The 19,120-nt window shown below is 43.7% G+C and overlaps 1 protein-coding gene across 5 annotated transcripts in view; it reads right to left on the minus strand.

The window, feature by feature from the left end:
* The window catches only part of USP7 (ubiquitin specific peptidase 7), an 80,549-nt gene that overhangs the window by 50,286 nt on the left and 11,143 nt on the right, over positions 1-19,120 (minus strand). For 2 of the 5 annotated variants that reach the window (XM_081887380.1, XM_081887379.1), the window contains exon 1: positions 16,806-17,912. The exons of 2 other annotated variants lie outside the window; for them this stretch is intronic. In XM_081887380.1, the coding sequence (XP_081743506.1) occupies positions 16,806-16,887 (82 nt within the window). In that variant the 5' untranslated portion in view covers positions 16,888-17,912. Of the gene's footprint in view, positions 1-16,805; positions 17,915-19,120 lie in introns of those variants that run through there. One more of the 5 variants, XM_081887375.1, reaches the window with a different exon arrangement.

Here is a 19,120-nt window from a genome sequence, read left to right on the forward strand (position 1 = left end):
CTGCCTCTGGACAAAACAACTTACAGTATTTGTTGTATTCTTTCATTTGCAGTTCCTAATTTTGTCATTTGCAGTTAGAACTTTGTTCAAGGTGCTTTGGAGCAATTAAGTTAGATGCAGCTCGCTCCCTCCCTCATTCATTCATACATGACTTTCATTCATATGGTTATAACCAAGATGCTGTATCTTCAAACTCAAACACTAAAAGTACACAAATATAAACTATTAATGAAGATGAACCTTCAATGACTCTCCCCTCAGTGCAGCTTAAGTTGAATCTAAGTCTACAAGCATCAATCAATTTAATCAATTGATTCACAATAACTGAAATAAACATTATTCTGTCTTTTAAACCTGGGTCTTCCACAGGACTGATGGATGGACTTGAACTTATTTTAGTTCCAATGTATTAGCACACTGGTCTACACCTGATAGGCCAGGATCAGCCAAAGGCCTGATCTAAGGTGGATAATAACAGCAGCACTACCACCATATAAACATATGGTAAGAAATGGGTTCCCCAAATTCATGTTTGGGTTAAAGGTGGATCGCAGGTCTGAAAAGCTGAAGACTTCTGTTTTAGGAAATAACAGAACACTCCATATTATTTCTCTACTATTGATGATGAAGGAAACATTAAAAGATGGCTTTTCATCTTATTTATTTATTCACAGTGGAACAAAGCAATACAAATAAAGACAACAAAAGGAAATATTCATTTTATGAAATTTAGTCTGCTCTCATTGATTTCTTTAATAAACAGGATAAGAGGGGTTTTTTATTTAAAAAAAAACACTAGTAAAAATAAGGACTTTAAACCACCATGGGTCTTAGCAGCACTTCCCACCTCATTTTTTACCTTTGACAGCCCAATCACTTTCCCTCTGTTTCTTGCAAAAAGAAGGCCCCAGGTCCTACTTTGTGACAACAGACTGCCTCATTCAGTGGCCTTTGAGCAATTTAACACCTTTTACCCCCCCCCCTGTCTCACCCAGGTTCTCACCTGGGTGATATGAATCTTTGCCCATAAACATCCACAGCAAGAACCTCCAACTCCTTGTTCAAAGTATAACTGAAAGCTTTTGCTTAACATTTGATTATAGCTGCCCTGAGATAGGCTTCGGCTGGGGAGGGCAGGATATAAATAAAAATTTAGTAGTAGTAGTAGTAGTAGTAGTAGTAGTAGTAGTAGTAGACGACGACTGAGAGCCTTCCTTTGAGCTCCTCAAAAAGCCACCCTTAATGAGGTTTTGCAACATGTGTTTAAATTTTCAAAAACAGACGAAAGAAATACAGTACTGTAGTACGTTGGCTGGCAGTGAAGGGGACCTGGTATGACAGTGCACTGACTTTTCCTTGTCTAGTGTCTGAATTATTTAATACAATAAGGAAGACTAATCCAAGGCCGGGAGGTAGGGGGGAGTTAACAGCCTGTTTATGCTTTGAGTTATCAAGATACAAAAATTCCTTAGTTCCAATCATTCTCCAGTTGGCTTAATACTATCAAAAAGAGTTAGAAATTACCCTGTGGATTCAATGGTTACAGCACACTGAAAGCTATTGCTCAACCCCCCCTCCTACTTCTTAAATTCCACAAAATCCCAACAGCATTGAACTTTCTGATCAAAACCAGCTTCTCTTAGTCACTTTTAGTGACTAAGTACCTCAACCTCAAAGTATCAGTGGCCTTATGGTGCATAAGCAGCTTGTTTCCAAAAATTTGGAATGCAGAATGTAAACTGGCTATGTGTTCATCAAATAATGCACTCTATATCAAATTCAGAAATTAATGCACATTCCACAAGACCTCTGACACCATTTGAAAATTTAATTTTACACACAAACAGACATGCAAAAAAACCCACCTTCTATCTATGCTTTATAGAAAAAATAATGAGTTAACAATTAGACGATGCAATTCTTTATAACAACAATGGAAATCTGACACAGGTATCAAAATTAAGGAGGTGGACTGGAATAATTTGTGGGCTAAGAAACATTTAAACATTTAGAGAGCCAGTGTGGTGTAGTGGTTAAGAGCGGTAGACTCCTAATCTGGGGAACCGGGTTCGCGTCTCCCACTCCTCCACATGCAGCTGCTGGGTGACCTTGGGCCAGTCACACTTCTTTGAAGTCTCTCAGCCCCACTCACCTCACAGAGTGTTTGTTGTGGGGGAGGAAGGGAAAGGAGAATGTTAGCCGCTTTGAGACTCCATAAGGGGAGTGAAAGGCAGGATATCAAATCCAAACTCTTCTTCTTAAATCACTACATTGATGGCATGTAGCTATATATAAAAAAAATCCTCCCACCTCTGCTGGAGAGGCTGCAACAGGATAGGTACAACATTCCACATGTTCTGTTGTGTGATTACGTACAGCCTTTCTGGCAGAGTCCATTTATGGAAATAAACCACACTGCAGGTCAACATGTGGAAAGTACCCCAAATTTGGGGCTGCTAACCATTTTAAGAGAAGAGCAGCTTGACCTCTATTAAAAAGAATTACAGTAACCATTTTTCTTCTGGTGGCAGCACACATAATAGTAGTACAGAACTAGAAAGGAATGGAATATTTGCAAACACCTTGCTGGAAACAGAGTGTAAGGGTAATTGCTTTATCAGAAAAAATTAACAAAGAGACTGCACACATTGAACAATACAAGAGATGCAGATAACTTTACTGAAATTTGCTATCCTCTGATAAAATAGTCAAATGATAATCCTGAAGAATAGCATCCACTGGAATCGCAAACTGGACTGGGGCAAAACTCAATGGACTGATCTGTCCTGCAGGGGACAAGTTGGCATGGGGAGGGAATTTCTGTAATTGTGTTTATACACTGAAAACCGACAAAACTTTTTACAAATGTCAAGAAGCTGCTTGTTCCTCTTTAGTGATACTATAGACAGAGTTGGTTTATGCATCCACAATTGATGCAGAGTGCAGAGGGTACTTGCAGGAGAACACTAGTGTCTGAGATCAAAGGTTGCGTTTGCAGCAGTGGCAAGCAGGGGTAGAAAGGAAGTCAACAAAAACAGAGCTGGGTTGTAAAAGGTCACAGTTTTATTACATACAGCTTCTGTAGACCTCGGTGTAAAGCAGCAGAAGCATAGTGGCTGACAGGCCAACTACTCAGCCCACCCTCAGGACAAACTGTAAGGTAGCCCAAGACAGCATATGATTCAATCACTATTCTGTGCATAGGCAATAACTTGGGGTGCTGTATTTCAGACTGCTTTGTGCCCGTAACCTCTGAGGTCCTTTAAGTGCCATCATCTATGAGGGCCTGTGAGGAGTCCATCCCGACATACTCCCTCAAAAAAGTTGTCTCTGTCTGAAGCCCAATTGTACACTTTTGAGAACAGCAAAGCAACGCTTTACATAAGGGATAGTCAACATGGTATCCTATAGATGAGGGGTGGCCAACTCCCAAGAGACTGTGATCTACTCACAGAGTTAAAAACTGGCAATGATCTACCCCCTTTGGGGGGGTTCGGGTCAAAGTTGTTGAGTTTTTTCAGGGAGGAGGCAAAATGCTGAGCTTTTTTTAGGGGAGCCACAGTTGTTCAGCTTCTTTGGGGGGAGCCAATGATCTACCTGTGAACTACCGCAGACGTCCAGTAATCTACCTATTGGACATGCCTGCTATAGATGTTATTGGACTAAAACTCCCCTCAGCTCCATCAGCCAGGAAAAACAGGATATGTAGTTGGGGAAAAATTGGAGAGTACCACGTTGGCTACCCTTGTGTTATATTTGCTTTGCTGTGAAGAGACTAGGAACTCCAGCCATCACTCATAACATCGCTCATAACAGTCTATGGATCTAGAAAAATTCCTTCCCAGATCCTAGAACTAGATCAGGAATCTCAGAGGTGCTCATGCCCTTAACTGACATGCAGACCTTACCTACAAATTAGTTTTATTTTTATGCACTGTAACTGCTGTCATGGCTGTCCTTCAATGCTCATATAACTACAAGATGACACTTAAACCAACCTTTTTCAGTGTAGATACTTCACTGAGTTGCAAATGTATTAGCAAGCCCCTATTTTACATGAGCTACACCCCCCATAATATACCTAGGGCTGCTCCTTTCTCTTTTGCCATTGAATAAGTCCCTGAAGGAAAGGAAGGAAAACTGCTCTGCAAAATTTCTTTCATGACTTTGCCCAGATCCCACTTGCTAACTACTCCAAGGACTCCTGCGGAGTAGCAAGGAAATGGGGAGGGGGCAGAGGCAGAACACAAAGAAGTGTGTTGCAAATGAGATATAGAATAATCTCTAGAGGCATGACTCCAATTTGTGTTCTATTTTAAGATGGCAATCGAACTTTTAACTGGTTAACTGCACCAATTAATCGATTACCACATTAATTCCAAATGAGTTTGTTTACAGACCTGGATCTCTTGCTGACAAAAAATAGAGGGCAGAGAAAAACTTCAAAGAGGCCAATTCATTAGATAAATATTTTCACTGTAATTCTGTTGATCCAATAATCACAGTATATTATTCTGAAGTTTAAATATTTTCTTTTCTACACATGCATTGATTAGAGTATGTAGACCGTTAGGTCCTGGAACAGTCACTTTCTAGAAAAGAAGCAAGTTAACCCACATATATATCTATACAGCCTTTTATATCATGCATATATTTCACAACTCTCTACTTGCTATCTCCATTATGGAAGAGTCTTCATTTCAGTTTACATGGTGAGACTGCACATAAAACTATATAGCAGTAAGAAGAACTTAACAGCAACCATTGCAAAACTTATACCCGCTAGATGTCTTTGTCAACAACTCCCACCACCATTGGCCAGCACAACCATTGGCAGTCCAAAACATCTGGAGGGCACCAGGCTGGTGAAGGCTGTTTTATAGGAAAAGCATTTACAAAAATTGACAGGATTGTATTAAAATCAACATTTTATGCTTCACAGCACAATGGTCCTACACAATGTGTTAAATTTATCACATTAACAGTGGCTAACATGCTATTTGTGCTAAGTATTAAGCAGCAGGAGGAGGAAGATACAGCCCAAAAATTATTATGGCCCTTTGCATGGTGAGCAAGATTTTATGAAGAAACCCAGCTGGCTTAAGATGTTGTCATCGCTTTTGCTGTCACAAAATTTGCATAGGGGCTGGGAACACATTGAAGCCACCTCTGCTTCCAGGTCAGATCTGCTCTGAACCATTTATATTCAGTTTCTTACGCACATGGATAGGGAGTGTTGTAGCATGAATTTGGTTGAAACACACAGACTGCATAGCAGCTCATAACTCCCAGGACCTGCTGCAAGATCACAGAAAGACACAATTTCCCCACCAGCTTCCATGCCTCCTGGCCTTATGGTCAATAAAGAGTAAAAGTACTGCATGGTAGCCTGCTACACAGCAGTAAAGCGCTGGATCTGAATCTTGCTCCATCTCCCTTCTATAAAGATTATTAAGATGCTGATTAATGGTCTCAAATGAACATTCAGGAAGTCATGATGAAGGACATTCACAACCAGCCTCTGTCCTTGGAGCACATTTACAATCAACCTTGTGCAAGGGTCTTACTGTTCACGGTCCTTTCTAATCATCTGCTTATCTAAAATCTTCATAGACATCAATGTTGTTACCATAATAAATACGCAATACACAACAGACTTTATAACACTTAAAGCTTCTAAGTTTGATGTAATATATTCTCTCACATAGAAAAGCAGCTTCTGACACAATGTGTTTGATAAAATACCGTAATTCAGTTTAAGAAATTGTATGTTTGCAATAAATTCAGTTTTCCTTTAAAACTAGGTTGTTTATTTTTTAAAAAAGGGGGGAGGGAATGAATTTAATTTCCAACTTAAAAACAATGAGATGTATTCTATCACAGTTGCACAACGCATTTGATCTCTAGAGTCACCCTATGTTTTGTGATTGCAGGAGATTTATTGTACAGTAATTAGAAGGTTTTAAAACTGTTTTAAATGCTGTATTTTAAACTGTGTAACCCACCCGGCACCTTAGTGTGAAGGAAGGATAATTAGTAACAACAGTAATAATAATCATGAGCACCATATGACTTAAACAGGATGGGTTTTTTTAATTACACTTTACAATTTACCTCATAACAGAGCAAGTCAAACTGTATATAGAGTAGTACTGTACAGGGTGTTGTGTTAGTACATGGGGTGGAATGTCGTTGCCTTTTCAGGCTTGATTTGGGAGGGAGTAACTGGACTTCCAGTAGCAGCCAAGAAAACATATGTAATAATTATTTAGGAAAAAAATATTTATATACCACAAAAAACCAAACATCATAAAAAGTTAAAAACAAGTTGAAAGCAAAAATAAATTAAAAACAAACCTCAACAGACCATTGTGGGGGATGTATTCTTAATTGTCTGCATAGGCCTGGCAGAATAAAAGTTTTCAGCATGCTTTTAAAGATTGGCACAGAAGGGGGCTGCTGAATCTCTATTGGCAGAATGTTCCATAGGACAGGACTGATGATCTCTCATTGTTGTCTGTGGAACCTCACCAACTTGGGGAATGAACAAAGACACTCCTGCAAATGATCTCAGTGATCAGGCTGGAATATAAGTGTTCAGGTTATCTCTGGGATATCCTGGACCCTGGTTGTTCAAGGCTTTGTAAATCAATACGAGAACCTTGAACCTGGTTCAGTAGCAGATGAGCAGCCAGTGCAGCTGTGTCACATTTTTTGACCAGAAGCTCCCATCAGCAATCTGGCTGCAGCATTCTGCACCAGCTGGAGTTTCTGAACCAGGCCCAAGAGCCGCTCCATATGCTCTACTTGCAGGATGCAAGCCTCATTTACATGTGTGCATGTGAGGTTGTAAATACAGTGGTACCTCAGGTTAAGTACTTAATTCGTTCCGGAAGTCCGTTCTTAACCTGAAACTGTTCTTAACCTGAAGCACCACTTTAGCCAATGGGGCGTCCTGCTGCCGCCAGAGCACGATTTCTGTTCTCATCCTGAAGCAAAGTTCTTAACCCGAGGTAATATTTCTGGGTTAGCGGAGTCTGTAACCTGAAGCATATGTAACCTGAAGCGTATGTAACCCGAGGTACCACTGTATCCACTTGCTGGATACAGTCACCCCCAGGTGATTAAACATTTTTCATAAACTGGATAAGAGTTGTTTCCTCAAGACTGTCAACGTGCCACAAATGACTAACGTAGCAGTGTGCAGACAGCAAGTTAGCAACAGCTGTGAATTTATTTGCAAGGTTGATACAAATACACATTGGTTAACTGTATACAAAGAATAAATACAAATGTTAAGAATTAACCCTGCTCGGTAAAAAATTGAATTAATCTGCAAAAGTTATAACAAGGAAAGAGATCTTCCTTGGGGAAAGAGAAAGAGGATGATTTGGTTCCATCCTTTGATTCTATTCTACAAGACATATTTTGCATCCACATACAATCTGCAGGACTTCAGAACACTGCTGTCATTGTTCCAGTTTTTCTAGTAATAATGCATATTAATAAATAACTCTTTGAGAGAGTTGGGGCAAGTTGCAGCTCATCACCAGTCTACTCCTACCTCTGCACCTTCACTGCCAATTCCAAACACCCTGTTGTGTCATTTAAGGTACTGGCTAGACTGCTTTAACTGCTTCAGTTTAGATGCACAGCACAATTTCACTTGAGTAAATTAATTACCTGTACTAAGTTAAGCCAGTCTCAAGAAGAACTTTGTTTCACAATAAAGTAATGTGTGTTCCCAGTACACACAATATATAAATGAACTAAGTTACTAAGCCACTATAGGAACCATTTGGAAACATTATTGTTGCATGCCACCCCAATCTCATAGCAGTGCGAGATTCCAGGGGTTCCAGGCACTTACCCAGGGTTTGATTTTCTCAAAATGCAGGGTAGCAGAGACTGTGGTGTATTTATGATATGTGATTTATTTTCACACACACACACACACACCCTGAGCATATGATAGAGGGGCTTATAGCATTAGCACCCCAAAAGCAGGAAGGTCTTGCTTCTCCCATAGCCACAGCCTTGTATTCCAGATGAAATCAGGCCTGGCTCTGTCTCTCAGCTGCCTCAGCTAACACACCTGACTCTGGCTTTTTGTATTTCTAACTACCAGACAGTTGAGGGAAGGGGCACAGTCATTTGTCCTCTGGCACACAGCCACTTCCTTTGTTACCTTAACCATTCATACTTAGGGGACCATTACAGAGAAACTTGTCTAGCTATTGCAGCAATTGAATCCCTGTTGGATCCAGGAACTGGAAGGGACTCGGGCATACATCCTTCCACCCCCACCCCAACCAAACTCACAACACTATGTAATTGTATTTCTTAATTTTCCAAATAGAACAATGTATTCATGTTTAAATGAACTTACATGATCTTAAGTGTCAAAATCTGTTTAAACAAAAAAAAATTAAACAAAGCTAAATTCCTGTTTTGCTGTCATTCTTTCAAGATGCCTTGAAGGCTCTGGAGAAATTTGGTGCTTTTTAATTTTTTTAAACTATAAACACAGCTTCAGAATGTTTGCCATGATGTGCCATTTACTACTAGCAGTTCCCTCATTGCGAGAAGCAAAGATACAAGGAACCAGGCAGAGGGCCTTCTCGGTAGTGGCGCCCGCCCTGTGGAACACCCTCCCATCAGATGTCAAAGTGATAAACAACTACCTGACATTCAGAAGACATCTTAAGGCAGCCCTGTTCAGGGAAGTTTTTAATGTGTGAAATTTTAATGTATTTTTGGTCTCTGTGGAAGCCGCCCAGAGTGGCTGGGGAAACCCAGCCAGATGGGCGGGGTACAAATAATAAATTATTTATTATTATTATTATTATTATTATTATTATTATTATTATTATTATTATTTACAGGCTGACCTGTTGGACCAAACAGCAACATAATCACTGTTCAGGTAGGTGGCCGTGTTGGTCTGATGCAGTCGAAATAAATCAAAAAATTGTCCAGTAGCACCTTAGAGACCAACTAAGTTTGTTCTGGGTACGTCAAAGTGCAAGTAGATAAGCAGGTACCGGCAGGAAGGTAAACAGCGTTTCCGTGCACTGCTCTGGTTTCACCAGAAGCGGCTTAGTCATGCTAGCCACATGACCCAGAAAAACTGTCTGCGGACAAACGTCGGCTCCCTCAGCCACTACAGCGAGATGAGCGCCGCAACCGCAGAGTCGTTCGCAACTGGATTTAACTGTCAGGGGTCCTTTACCTTTTAAGGTGCTACTGGATAAATTTTTTATTATTATAATCACCATTATTATTCTTCAATATAACATGATTTCTTATCTTCTCTTCACTACAAGGTCCAAGGGTAGGTTATAGCAGTTTAGAAATACAGCTTTGCCCCCTCCCCGAGTCATAACAGTATATAGCTAAGTTTAAGTCACACTCACAATATTTTCCAGTGAAATGAGAGGAGAATGTAACTTCGGACTTTCTGCCATGGTCCTGCCTTTCCCAAACTTATGTGTGGGGTTTCCACCCCCCATCACACACTCCACACACACATATATTTTTAGAAATCCCTTAGGGAGGTGTGGTATTCACTGAAGTGCTTCTACTACTGCAAGGATTTCCTCTTGTGCATTGGAGCTTCCTCTCTCCCTTCTCAAATATGCTCCAGAAGGTTGGGGGGAAATCCAGAACAGATTTAGGACACAGGTAGGCAGGAAGGAAGGAGACGTTCCACCACAAAGCCAGAAGTCCTTACACTAGTGGAAGCATTTCATGGGATACCACCTTTATAGTTTGCTTAAATTTTTAAAAAAGTCTCAAAGTGCTATACAACATGATAAAACAGATAGGTAGATACATATACACACGTAGCATCAGCAGTTTTGCTAAGAAAGTTAGTAGCTATTCTATACTCCTTTATACTTAGCAAAGCCTATGGAAGAGGCCAACTTGAGAACAGAAAGTGAAGGGCCAAAATCAAATATTCTGCTCCAAAGTAGCCTGGTTTGGGGGAGGGGGTGTATACAAAGAAGCAGCAAGAAATTACTGCTTGGTCTTCCAATTAAACATCAAACTGCCACTGGGCATGAGCAAAATCAACAGAAGCCAGGATATGTCTAGCAAAAAACAATTGGTGGAAATATGCTTAACAAGTGTTTCAGTTCTGCAAATGAAAGTATATGATCACCTAAGAAAAGCCTGGGTGCTTCCTGATGAACTACATATGCAGCAAGACACTTTTAGTGACTCTTCCTGACAGAACAAGGAAGAAGCACAAATCTTAACAACTGAGGCTTCACAAGTCATAATTATGTCCAATGACAACTCCTAGGTTCCAGATCATTAACAATGGTTTGAAGCTGGCTAATTTCAATAACCCATAGTTAACGCAAACTTCACTTTATCCAGGTTCAGACACAGCAAACCAGTTGAGCAGGAGGAGCCTTCTAATCTCCTTCTGGTCACACAGGAAAAAACAGCACATGAACGCAAGGCTCCTGCATCTACGGAATACTAAATTTTGGTTTAGCAATATGCATGAAACAGGCAAAGATCCCTATGGACTTCAGCATGCATTTCTAAGCTATACGGGGTATTTTTATTTACTGTGTCCTCAAGTGCACACCACCATTCTTTAAAGATCAAGCAATGGGTTATATCCAACGAAGTTTTACTCAGGGAAGACCCACTGAAATTAATGAACCCAAGTAATCATGTCAGTTCATTTCAGAGGGTCTACTCTGAGTATGAGTAACTTTGAATACAATCCAATGTATATTTACCACACTGACAAAGGGGCAATTATAACAGTAGCAATTTTGACAACTATTCCCCTTGGAAATGAGATTTATCAATATGCTAGTCCAAAGTATTTATCCTAGAAACCTTATGCATCACTATAATGACCAACATCATAACTAGTATGTATGAAGCATACCTAGTCAGTTAACAAGACTGATTTGGTTTGACCTCAGATTTATTATCGTATTTTAATACAATTTAATATAAAATTGCTGTTATCTATTAAATTGTGTGTCTGTCAAAGACCAAAGTGATGCCAGCTTACCATTTACCTCTTTCCACCAACCTCCCTCCTGAAAGTTTACAGCACTTCTGATTCTCAAGTGCTATATAGGTCCAGCATTTACTAGAAGCACTAATGGCAGAAAGAAGTGTTTCAAAAGAGAAAGGAAAGGGAGAAAGCTTTGCATTGACCCTTTGGTATAAATGGATGTCTTCCTTTCCCCGCCCTCCTACATTTCTATGTCATCTTCTCAAGCCTTAAAACTATAGAGAAGTCTGAAACAAAAATTTCTGATTCTTTAAATATAATTTATATTCAAATATTTATAAAATATGTTAACTGAATTTCTGCCACAAGGCAATCAAAGCAGCATACAACATCAAAAGCCATCTTGCTTAAAAGCATGTTTAAAACAAGCAACAGCAGCACAAGCAAAACCAAGTGCATTTTGCTTCAAAGGTAGACTAGGATTTTATTTTTATGGCAACAAGACTTGTGGAGGGTTGGACATCTCCCAGACATATACAGGTTCACCAAGCCAAGAGGTAGTCAGGTAGTCAGTGGATTCATTTTGGAGCATTCACCCAGCCAAATACCAAACGTGAGTTGAAATAGTCACGTGAAATGCTTCTTCTAAAAGAAGGGGAAACTCCTTTCTCCTAAACTGCGCTAGGATATCTTAATGTTCACAAACAGCTAGAAGTTTTTGATCCCCTCACAGTACAATTAGAGGCCTGTGGACTCTCTTATACATGTCTCTGAGCTGCTGGCAGCATTATTGTACATTGTCTTGAGACAACTGTGTAGAAGCTGATTAATAAATTAATTATGCTAATAGTAAATATCAACCCAAAAGGCAGAAACAGCATCCACTCTACAGTACTGTAGACTGCTTTACAGATGAAAACTGCTCCTGTCACAACAACAATTTTTACTAAATTCTTCACAGTGAACTGAATTCACTGTTTTTATTCTGCCTCAAATAAGTATGGTAAAAAATGAAAAATCTGAAGCTTTGTTATAAGCTATTGCCTGATGTTACAAGTTCAGCATTTGATCACATTTCTTCTGTATACAGATAATCTTTTGTGGTGGTGTGCTATTTTGCAGTGCTGTAAAATCAAATTGCAAAATCAACAATACATTGATTGGAGTTTTTTAAACTGGATATTACTGACAAAGGGAAAGTAATTAAGAACAATGGAAGCAATAAAAGAATTGACTTATAAATGACTTGAAGGCAATATCAGAGTCTAAACACAAGAGCATTAACAACAAAAAGAAAAACATGTTTGCTGCAATAAAAGAGAAAGCTTCTGAATAATTCTAAGAAAAATCTTAGGAGTATTTCCAGAAGTCAAGAGGAGAAAGAGAATAGGTCTGCATCAGCTTTAGAACATTCTAAGAAAATGTTGTCAGCATTCTTGCTTACTGTAAAGCTTTATGTAAATATCAAGACAATGTATTCACAACCTTTGTCTAGGACCCCATCCCCATATATAATCAGTACTGATTATTACTTGGAGAAGCATCCTTAGTAAGGTATAGAAACCAAGATCTCGTGTCAAGTCCAAAGGTCTCCTTACACAGCCCAAGACATCGCTGCTGACTTGGCTAAGTTGAAAACACTCTCTTGTGAGAAGAAGAAGAAGAAGAAGAAGAAGAAGAAGAGGAGGAGGAGGAGGAGTTTGGATTTGATATCCCGCCTTTCACTCCCCTTTAGGAGTCTCAAAGCGGCTAACATTCTCCTTTCCCTTCATCCCCCACAACAAACACTCTGTGAGGTGAGTGGGGCTGAGAGACTTCAGAGAAGTGTGACTAACCCAAGGTCACCCAGCAGCTGCATGTGGAGGAGCGGAGACACGAACCCGGTTCCCCAGATTACGAGACTACCGCTCTTAACCACTACACCACACTGGCTCTCTTTTGACCCTCTTTCTCTGTGGTTGTTTTCTTCAGTTGGTTCTCTTCCTAGTTTTCTAAGTTTCATTTCAGTATTCCCATTTGGGGAAGTCCTTCCCGTGTTTTCCTTCTCCGGTCTGGGGCTCATTTGTGGATCACCTCATATGGATTTGAGCACCACGTTTATGTGGATGGCAGTTCAACCTTTTTAACCCAAAACATTCTCTCTTCATCCCCATATGGTCAAGTGCCTTTTCTCCTCTTCTCTTCTGCAGCTTGACTGTGGTAAAGAGATGCAGCCCTCTTCTCTTTTACAAACAGAAAATGTTCATAAGAGCAACTGCATTGTGGTGGAATACTCCAGGATTCCTTGGAAAGTTATCAGAAATCATTCAAATATCAGTAATAGAGATCAAGTGAAAAAGGTCTAAGTTCATACATACTGATGTGGGAGGGGTCAAACTTAGTTGTAAATAACAAAGATATTTTTTTAATGTTGGCAATGTAACATTTTGGCAAATAAATGAATAAAGTGGTGTTTTACTTTACAACAAAATCAAAACTGAGTACATAGAGGACACAGGACCTTCAAGCATGAAGCAAGATCAAATTGGCCATTGTAACCAAGGTCCAGACCTGAATTTGCAAGATGCTCTGTACTTTTCAGCTAGCAAAAGGTTAACCAGTACATTTCAAGATACTCAGTCCTTAAGTCCCACTGAAAGGGGAGGAGAATGACCCATTAAAGTTCAGCTAATACTCTGGTTAATGTAGGGAACTAGAATACATACTCTGAGCCTGTGCCTTGATACCAAGCAGATACAGAAACAGTTCTTTCAACAATAAATTTGTACATGTCTCTTAACTTGCCACAAAGTAACACATGACTAGTTCTCACTCTATTGGTAAACCTCTAGGTGGGTTGTACCATTTCAGATATTAGGTGAAGTTTCTCAGGATACAGTAATAAGAAGTTCCTGCATATGAAACACAAAAATCTCCACAGATACACAATCATATCACATATTTGTTTTCATGTTCATTAATATCAGAAGACCCAGCTGGATCAGCGCAAAGGCCCATCTAATTCAGCATGCTCTTTTCACAGTGCCCATGGCAATCCCATCTTAATTCTACCATAAGTAGCAAAAGTGACAACATTTTAGCTCTATTTTAACTAATCGCCCTGCACTTTTATGGTTTAATCACCTTTTAGGCTAACACCGAAGCCAGTCTGAATATTTTTATTATTCTTAAGGATAGCAACATCTTGATCACCTTTCTGGAGGGATGCTTTTGATTTTCTGATCCCCAAAGTCTTTAATCTTGTTACTGATCAAGATATAGAGAAAATAGACGGTGGGTTTTAATACTGTTTCTAAGAAGTCATCAGCACTTTCTGCATAGAAGAAAAGAAAACTTTTTTGTTATGTTTATATCTAAATATGTTGAAGCCTTCCTAATTTTAAACCACTATGGCTACAATCTTATACAGTTACATGGGAGTGAGCCCCAAGTAGACCGGCACAGGACTGCACCTTTAAGACCTGGAGCATGATCCCTGGGAGTGTTTTCTTCCTTCCCCCACCCTGGGATGACTGAGCAGGGTCAGTGCCCTATGACTACATATTTAAGAGCATTACCCAGAGAGAGGATTCGTCCCGCATCGAGAGCCCTTCCCCATCCCAATGCATTTTCTGTAAATAACCCCTAGTACGAGCAGAGCAGTGGCCCAATTAAAAATGGCGAGCATCTCGCGTGGCTGGCTGTGTGCAGGATACAATAGAAGGGGGCTGGAAGCTTTTAGAAAGAAAGAAAAAAACCCAAACGCCGAGCGGCTGCCGGAATCAACAGTCAGGGGGAGGGAGAGAAAGCAGCATTCCTGAGCGCAGCGATCTGTCCCAAGAAAAGGGATATCACCGAGGCCCCCCATTGCCAGAGCCAGTTCGACACCGTTCCTTCTCCACCCCGCGACCCCCAAAATACACTGCAAAGAAGCACATCCTGCTCGAGGTCAACCGATCTCGGAGCCCTGCAAAGAAGCAATACTGGGGCACCCGAAGTGTCCGCCGCTTTCTCGAGCTTTGCATTTAGAGAAAAATGCTTTGCTCATAATGTTCACGCCAGAGCTCTCCACAAGAAGTAAACTGCCAACTTCCACGAAAGTCAGGGACAAACTCCCCCCCCCCCCCGGTTTTTCTCTCTTTGGGAAACACCTCTTTTCTCTCTCTCCCCACCCCCAATTTACAAGCCTCCGGGACACCGCCCCGGCCCCACCAGCCGCGCCCCGCCCCAAGAGCGCCAAACCAGCTCGCATACACAGAGGCGCGCGCACCCCGTTCCCCAGCCTGGAAAACAAGCAGAGCCACCACCCCCACTTCTTCGCCGGCTTCCTAAAACTTTTCAACTTCGGCCTCACAGGGCACACAAGAGTCAAATGAAAGGCGGCTCTCCGATCTGGAGAAAGCCAACCCTTATATTTCCCAAACGTCTTTCCAAGTTGGTTGGTGGGGTAGGACCTGGAGCAGCAGCCTTATCTGCCACCCTTCAAGGAAAAGCAGGCAAAAAGGAGGCCCCAGCCCTAAAGGGGAAGGAAGGCTACAGGGAAAGGATGCTGGCCACAGAACTAAGATACGTGTCCCTGTAGTGGATAAGGAATAGAGAGGAATTAAGGGTGTATTTCCAGAAGACCAAGCAGTTCCTTGTGCAGGGAGATCCTGCAGGGATTACTGAGAATGGAGATAGCACAGAACCAGGAGACCTGTAAAGGTCAAGGCAATCCAAAGGTTGGTGGGTAAAATGGGTGCAGAACGATGGAATACAGAGATGAGACAGAGTGCATTATGTGTCTCTTTCAGCATTCAACTGAGTTGGAAGAGAGAGGTATAAGCTTTTTTATATGCCTAAGGAAGAGAAATTGGAAAGCAAGATCTGAAGGCGCAGTTTAGGCACAGAGTTGAAAGGAATCAAAATATGACTACAGTACACGGATATGGCATGGATAAGAACATGGATATGGTCTGCAGGAGTATCGTGTTAGACTGTGTGGAGGCACATGCAGAGTAAAGTGATGAGATAGCTGCAGGCTTGAAAGATAAAGTGACTGAAGTTCCCAGGAAGTTGAGATAATGCCAGGAAGGGGAAAACTGTGGGAGGGGGTACTGTAAAGTTAGGGAATCAAAAACCTACATAGTATTAGGGGCCAAGGGAGAAGAAAATAAGGAAGAGAGTCAAGGTATGCAAAGTTAGAGGGTCAAGTGTTTGGGAAAAGTGAATGTATGGGGAAAAAACAGAATCTGGGGGCTTTGGTCATGAGGTCATGGATCTAAGTGTATGAGAAGAGGGTGCGTGGGGGGAGATGCTGAAGAAAGCAGAGAAACTTAAAATAGAAGATACAGAAGCTGAGAAAAAGTGTGAGGCCCCCTAAGGTCAGCAGGAGAAGTAAAAGAAAGCTAGAGACAACATGCGGGAGGGACTGCAGTAGGGGTGCAGGAGGCAATAAGTGCCAGGATGGGAACATAGTTGGAGAAGGAGAAATCATAAGGGGAAGAACAGGGGTGTATGCTCATTATTTATTTCAAAGGTTTAAAAAACAAGAGGAGGGGAGAGGGCCTACCACTGTCCAGTGCCATCAAGGATGTCGAGGGGGGCGGGTGTATATATCTGTGGAGGAACTGCAGAACCAAATCAGAGGAGTCACCGTCCTGGGGGGAGGGAGGAGAGTGGGAATGGATTGCAAAAGACACTTGAGATGAGGGGGTGGGGGAGGATGCTGAAAGGAGGGAGAAATGGGGGTGCAGAAAGAAAGTGTGGGAGGTGGAGTAAATGCAGACTGCAATCTGCGAAGCAGGGGAGGCTGCAGCCTCCCCCCACACACAGCGCAAAACCCCCTGCCCCTTACCTTCCATCTCCATGTCCTCGGGCTCGCTCAGCTGCTGCTCCCCGGGCTTCTGCTGCTGCTGTTGTTGCTGGTGGTGGTTCATGTCGGGCTGCGGGAGCTCAGGCTCGGCGGCCTGGGCCTTGGCTGAGGGAGGAGGGCGAGGAGGCGGCGGCGGCAGGAGCTGCTGCTGCGGAGGCCCCGCGTCGAGCGGCGATGAGCGCTGGAAAGGCAGGAGCTGCTGAGGCAGAGCCTGGGGCTGAGTCGGCTGGCGGCGGGGCGGCTCCGCGGCCTGGAGCTGGTGAGGCTGCAATTGCTGCTGTTGAGCTTCGGGCTGCTGCTGCTGCTGCTGGACTCCGGCGGCGGGCAGGGAGCGGGCGGCCGCCGGGGGAGGCAGCGAGACGCGCACGTATTTACTGGCTATTCGCCCAATGGCGGCGGGGGTGGGAGTGGGAGGAGGAGTGAGGAAGGAGGAGGATGGAGGGCCGAGCTCGCCTCAGAGCGGGTGCAGGCTGAGGCAAAGTCCCGGTCCGGCGGCGGCTGCGGAGGAGGAGGGCGACGTCTAGGCCCTGCTGCTGCTGCTGGGTCTCCTCCTCCTCCCCCCGGGCTGGGCCGGCTCCGGTGAGGAGGGAGGCCCGGCGGCGCGGGCAGCGCCAAGGCGGGCGGGCTCCTTCGACGGCGACAGGCGGCGTTGGGAGCGAGTCGGGCCTGCTCCTCCTCCGCCGCCTTCGCTGCCTCTCAAAATGGCGGCCGCGAAATGTCACATCCGCATGGAGGATGGGGGCTCCGCCGGAGTGTCGCGGCGGCGTGAGGAGGGAGAGAGAGAAGGCCGGCCGGGTGGCTGGCGAGCTATCCAGGGAGGGCAAGAGGAGGTGGCCGCGGCGGCGGCAACAGCAGCAGCGGAGGACGAGATGCTCCGCCTCGCCTGCTTCAGCTCGGCCTGCAACGGCCGGGAGGAGGAGGAGAGTGAGCGAGAGAGTGGGAGGGAGCGAGGGACGAGCTCAGGACGACGGAAGGAAGGAAGGAAAGAAGGAAGCGGGAGGGAGAGAGAGAGAGCAGCGCCGCGGCAGCCCCGGGAACAGCAGCCACCGCCGCCACAGCGAAAGGGAAGAGGAGGAGGAGGAGCCACTGAGGCGAAGGCCGGCCGGCCGGGGCGCGGAACGCCACCCCCCCCCAACACACGCACAGACCCACACGCTGTCCCGGGGGGGAGGGTCGGAAGGAAAGAGTGAGAGCAGAATATGGGGAGGGCGGAGAGATTGGGAAGGAAGAGGGGTGTATGGGGAAAGGAGGGGTGCGTGGTTGTGGGTGAGATTGAAAGAGGGGTGGGAACAAGGGGGGTAGAGGTAAACTAGGGAAGGTGGGAAGGAAGAGAGGTGCACTTAGAGGGTGCTGGCGGTGGGTGAGACTGGAAGAGGAGGGAGATGGAGGGAATGTGAAAGTTGGGTTAAAAGAGAGAGAGAGATGGAAGGCAGAGGGTCCTACGGCGGGGGGAGGGGAGTAGGTAGGGTGTAATTCGGAGAGGGAGGGGAGGGGATGCGAAAAGTTGGGGAGGTGTAAGATGTAAACAAAGGGGACCCTGGAAACATTACGACGGGGCATTAGGGATGTACTTGGGGGTGCTTAGTGGGGGGGTGAGGAGATGGCAATGGGAACAGCAGGGAGGGGAGGGAGGTGTGGGTGTCTTGGAGGAATGAAGGAGAGCAGGAAGGAATTGGGGTTTATTTGGAGGGTTGGGGGCAGGGGTGCCTGGCTGTGGGCAAAATTGAAATGGGAGGTAAGGGTGGTCAGAGCAGGGAGGACTGGTGGGGGAGTACCTGAGGGAGCGGAAGAATGGGAAGTGGCTGGGTGGGGGGATATGAGAAAAATGGAGTACAGAGAGATGCAAATGAGAGACCCTTGAAGAAAGGGGCAACAGTCAGGTGTGAGGAGCTGGAGGGATGTGGAAGATGGCCAGGGCAGAAAAGCATGCCAGAGGATAGAGAAGAATGGTAAGGTGGGGGTTCTGTTGAAGCAGTATAAGACTGATGAAATGTTTGGAATGTGAAAGGAGGGGAAGTCAGTTGTGGGAGAGGTATAAGAGGAAGGTCTTCCTGTTTGGAGGAGGTAGGTCACATTCACACCATACATTTAAAGCTCAATGATACCACTTTAAACAGTCATGGTCGTTCCCCCCCCCCCCAAGAATTCTAGGAGCTGTAGTTTGTTAAGAGTGCTGAGAGTGAGTATTCTCCAGATGGGGCTACACTTTTCAGAGTGGTTTAACAATCAATCACATGAAACACTGCCCTTAACAAACCACAGCTCCCAGAATTCTTTGGGGGGAAGACCATGACTGT

This window comes from Podarcis melisellensis (genome assembly GCF_964234715.1).
Source record: "Podarcis melisellensis genome assembly, chromosome: 14".
Classification (NCBI taxonomy): domain Eukaryota; kingdom Metazoa; phylum Chordata; class Lepidosauria; order Squamata; family Lacertidae; genus Podarcis; species Podarcis melisellensis.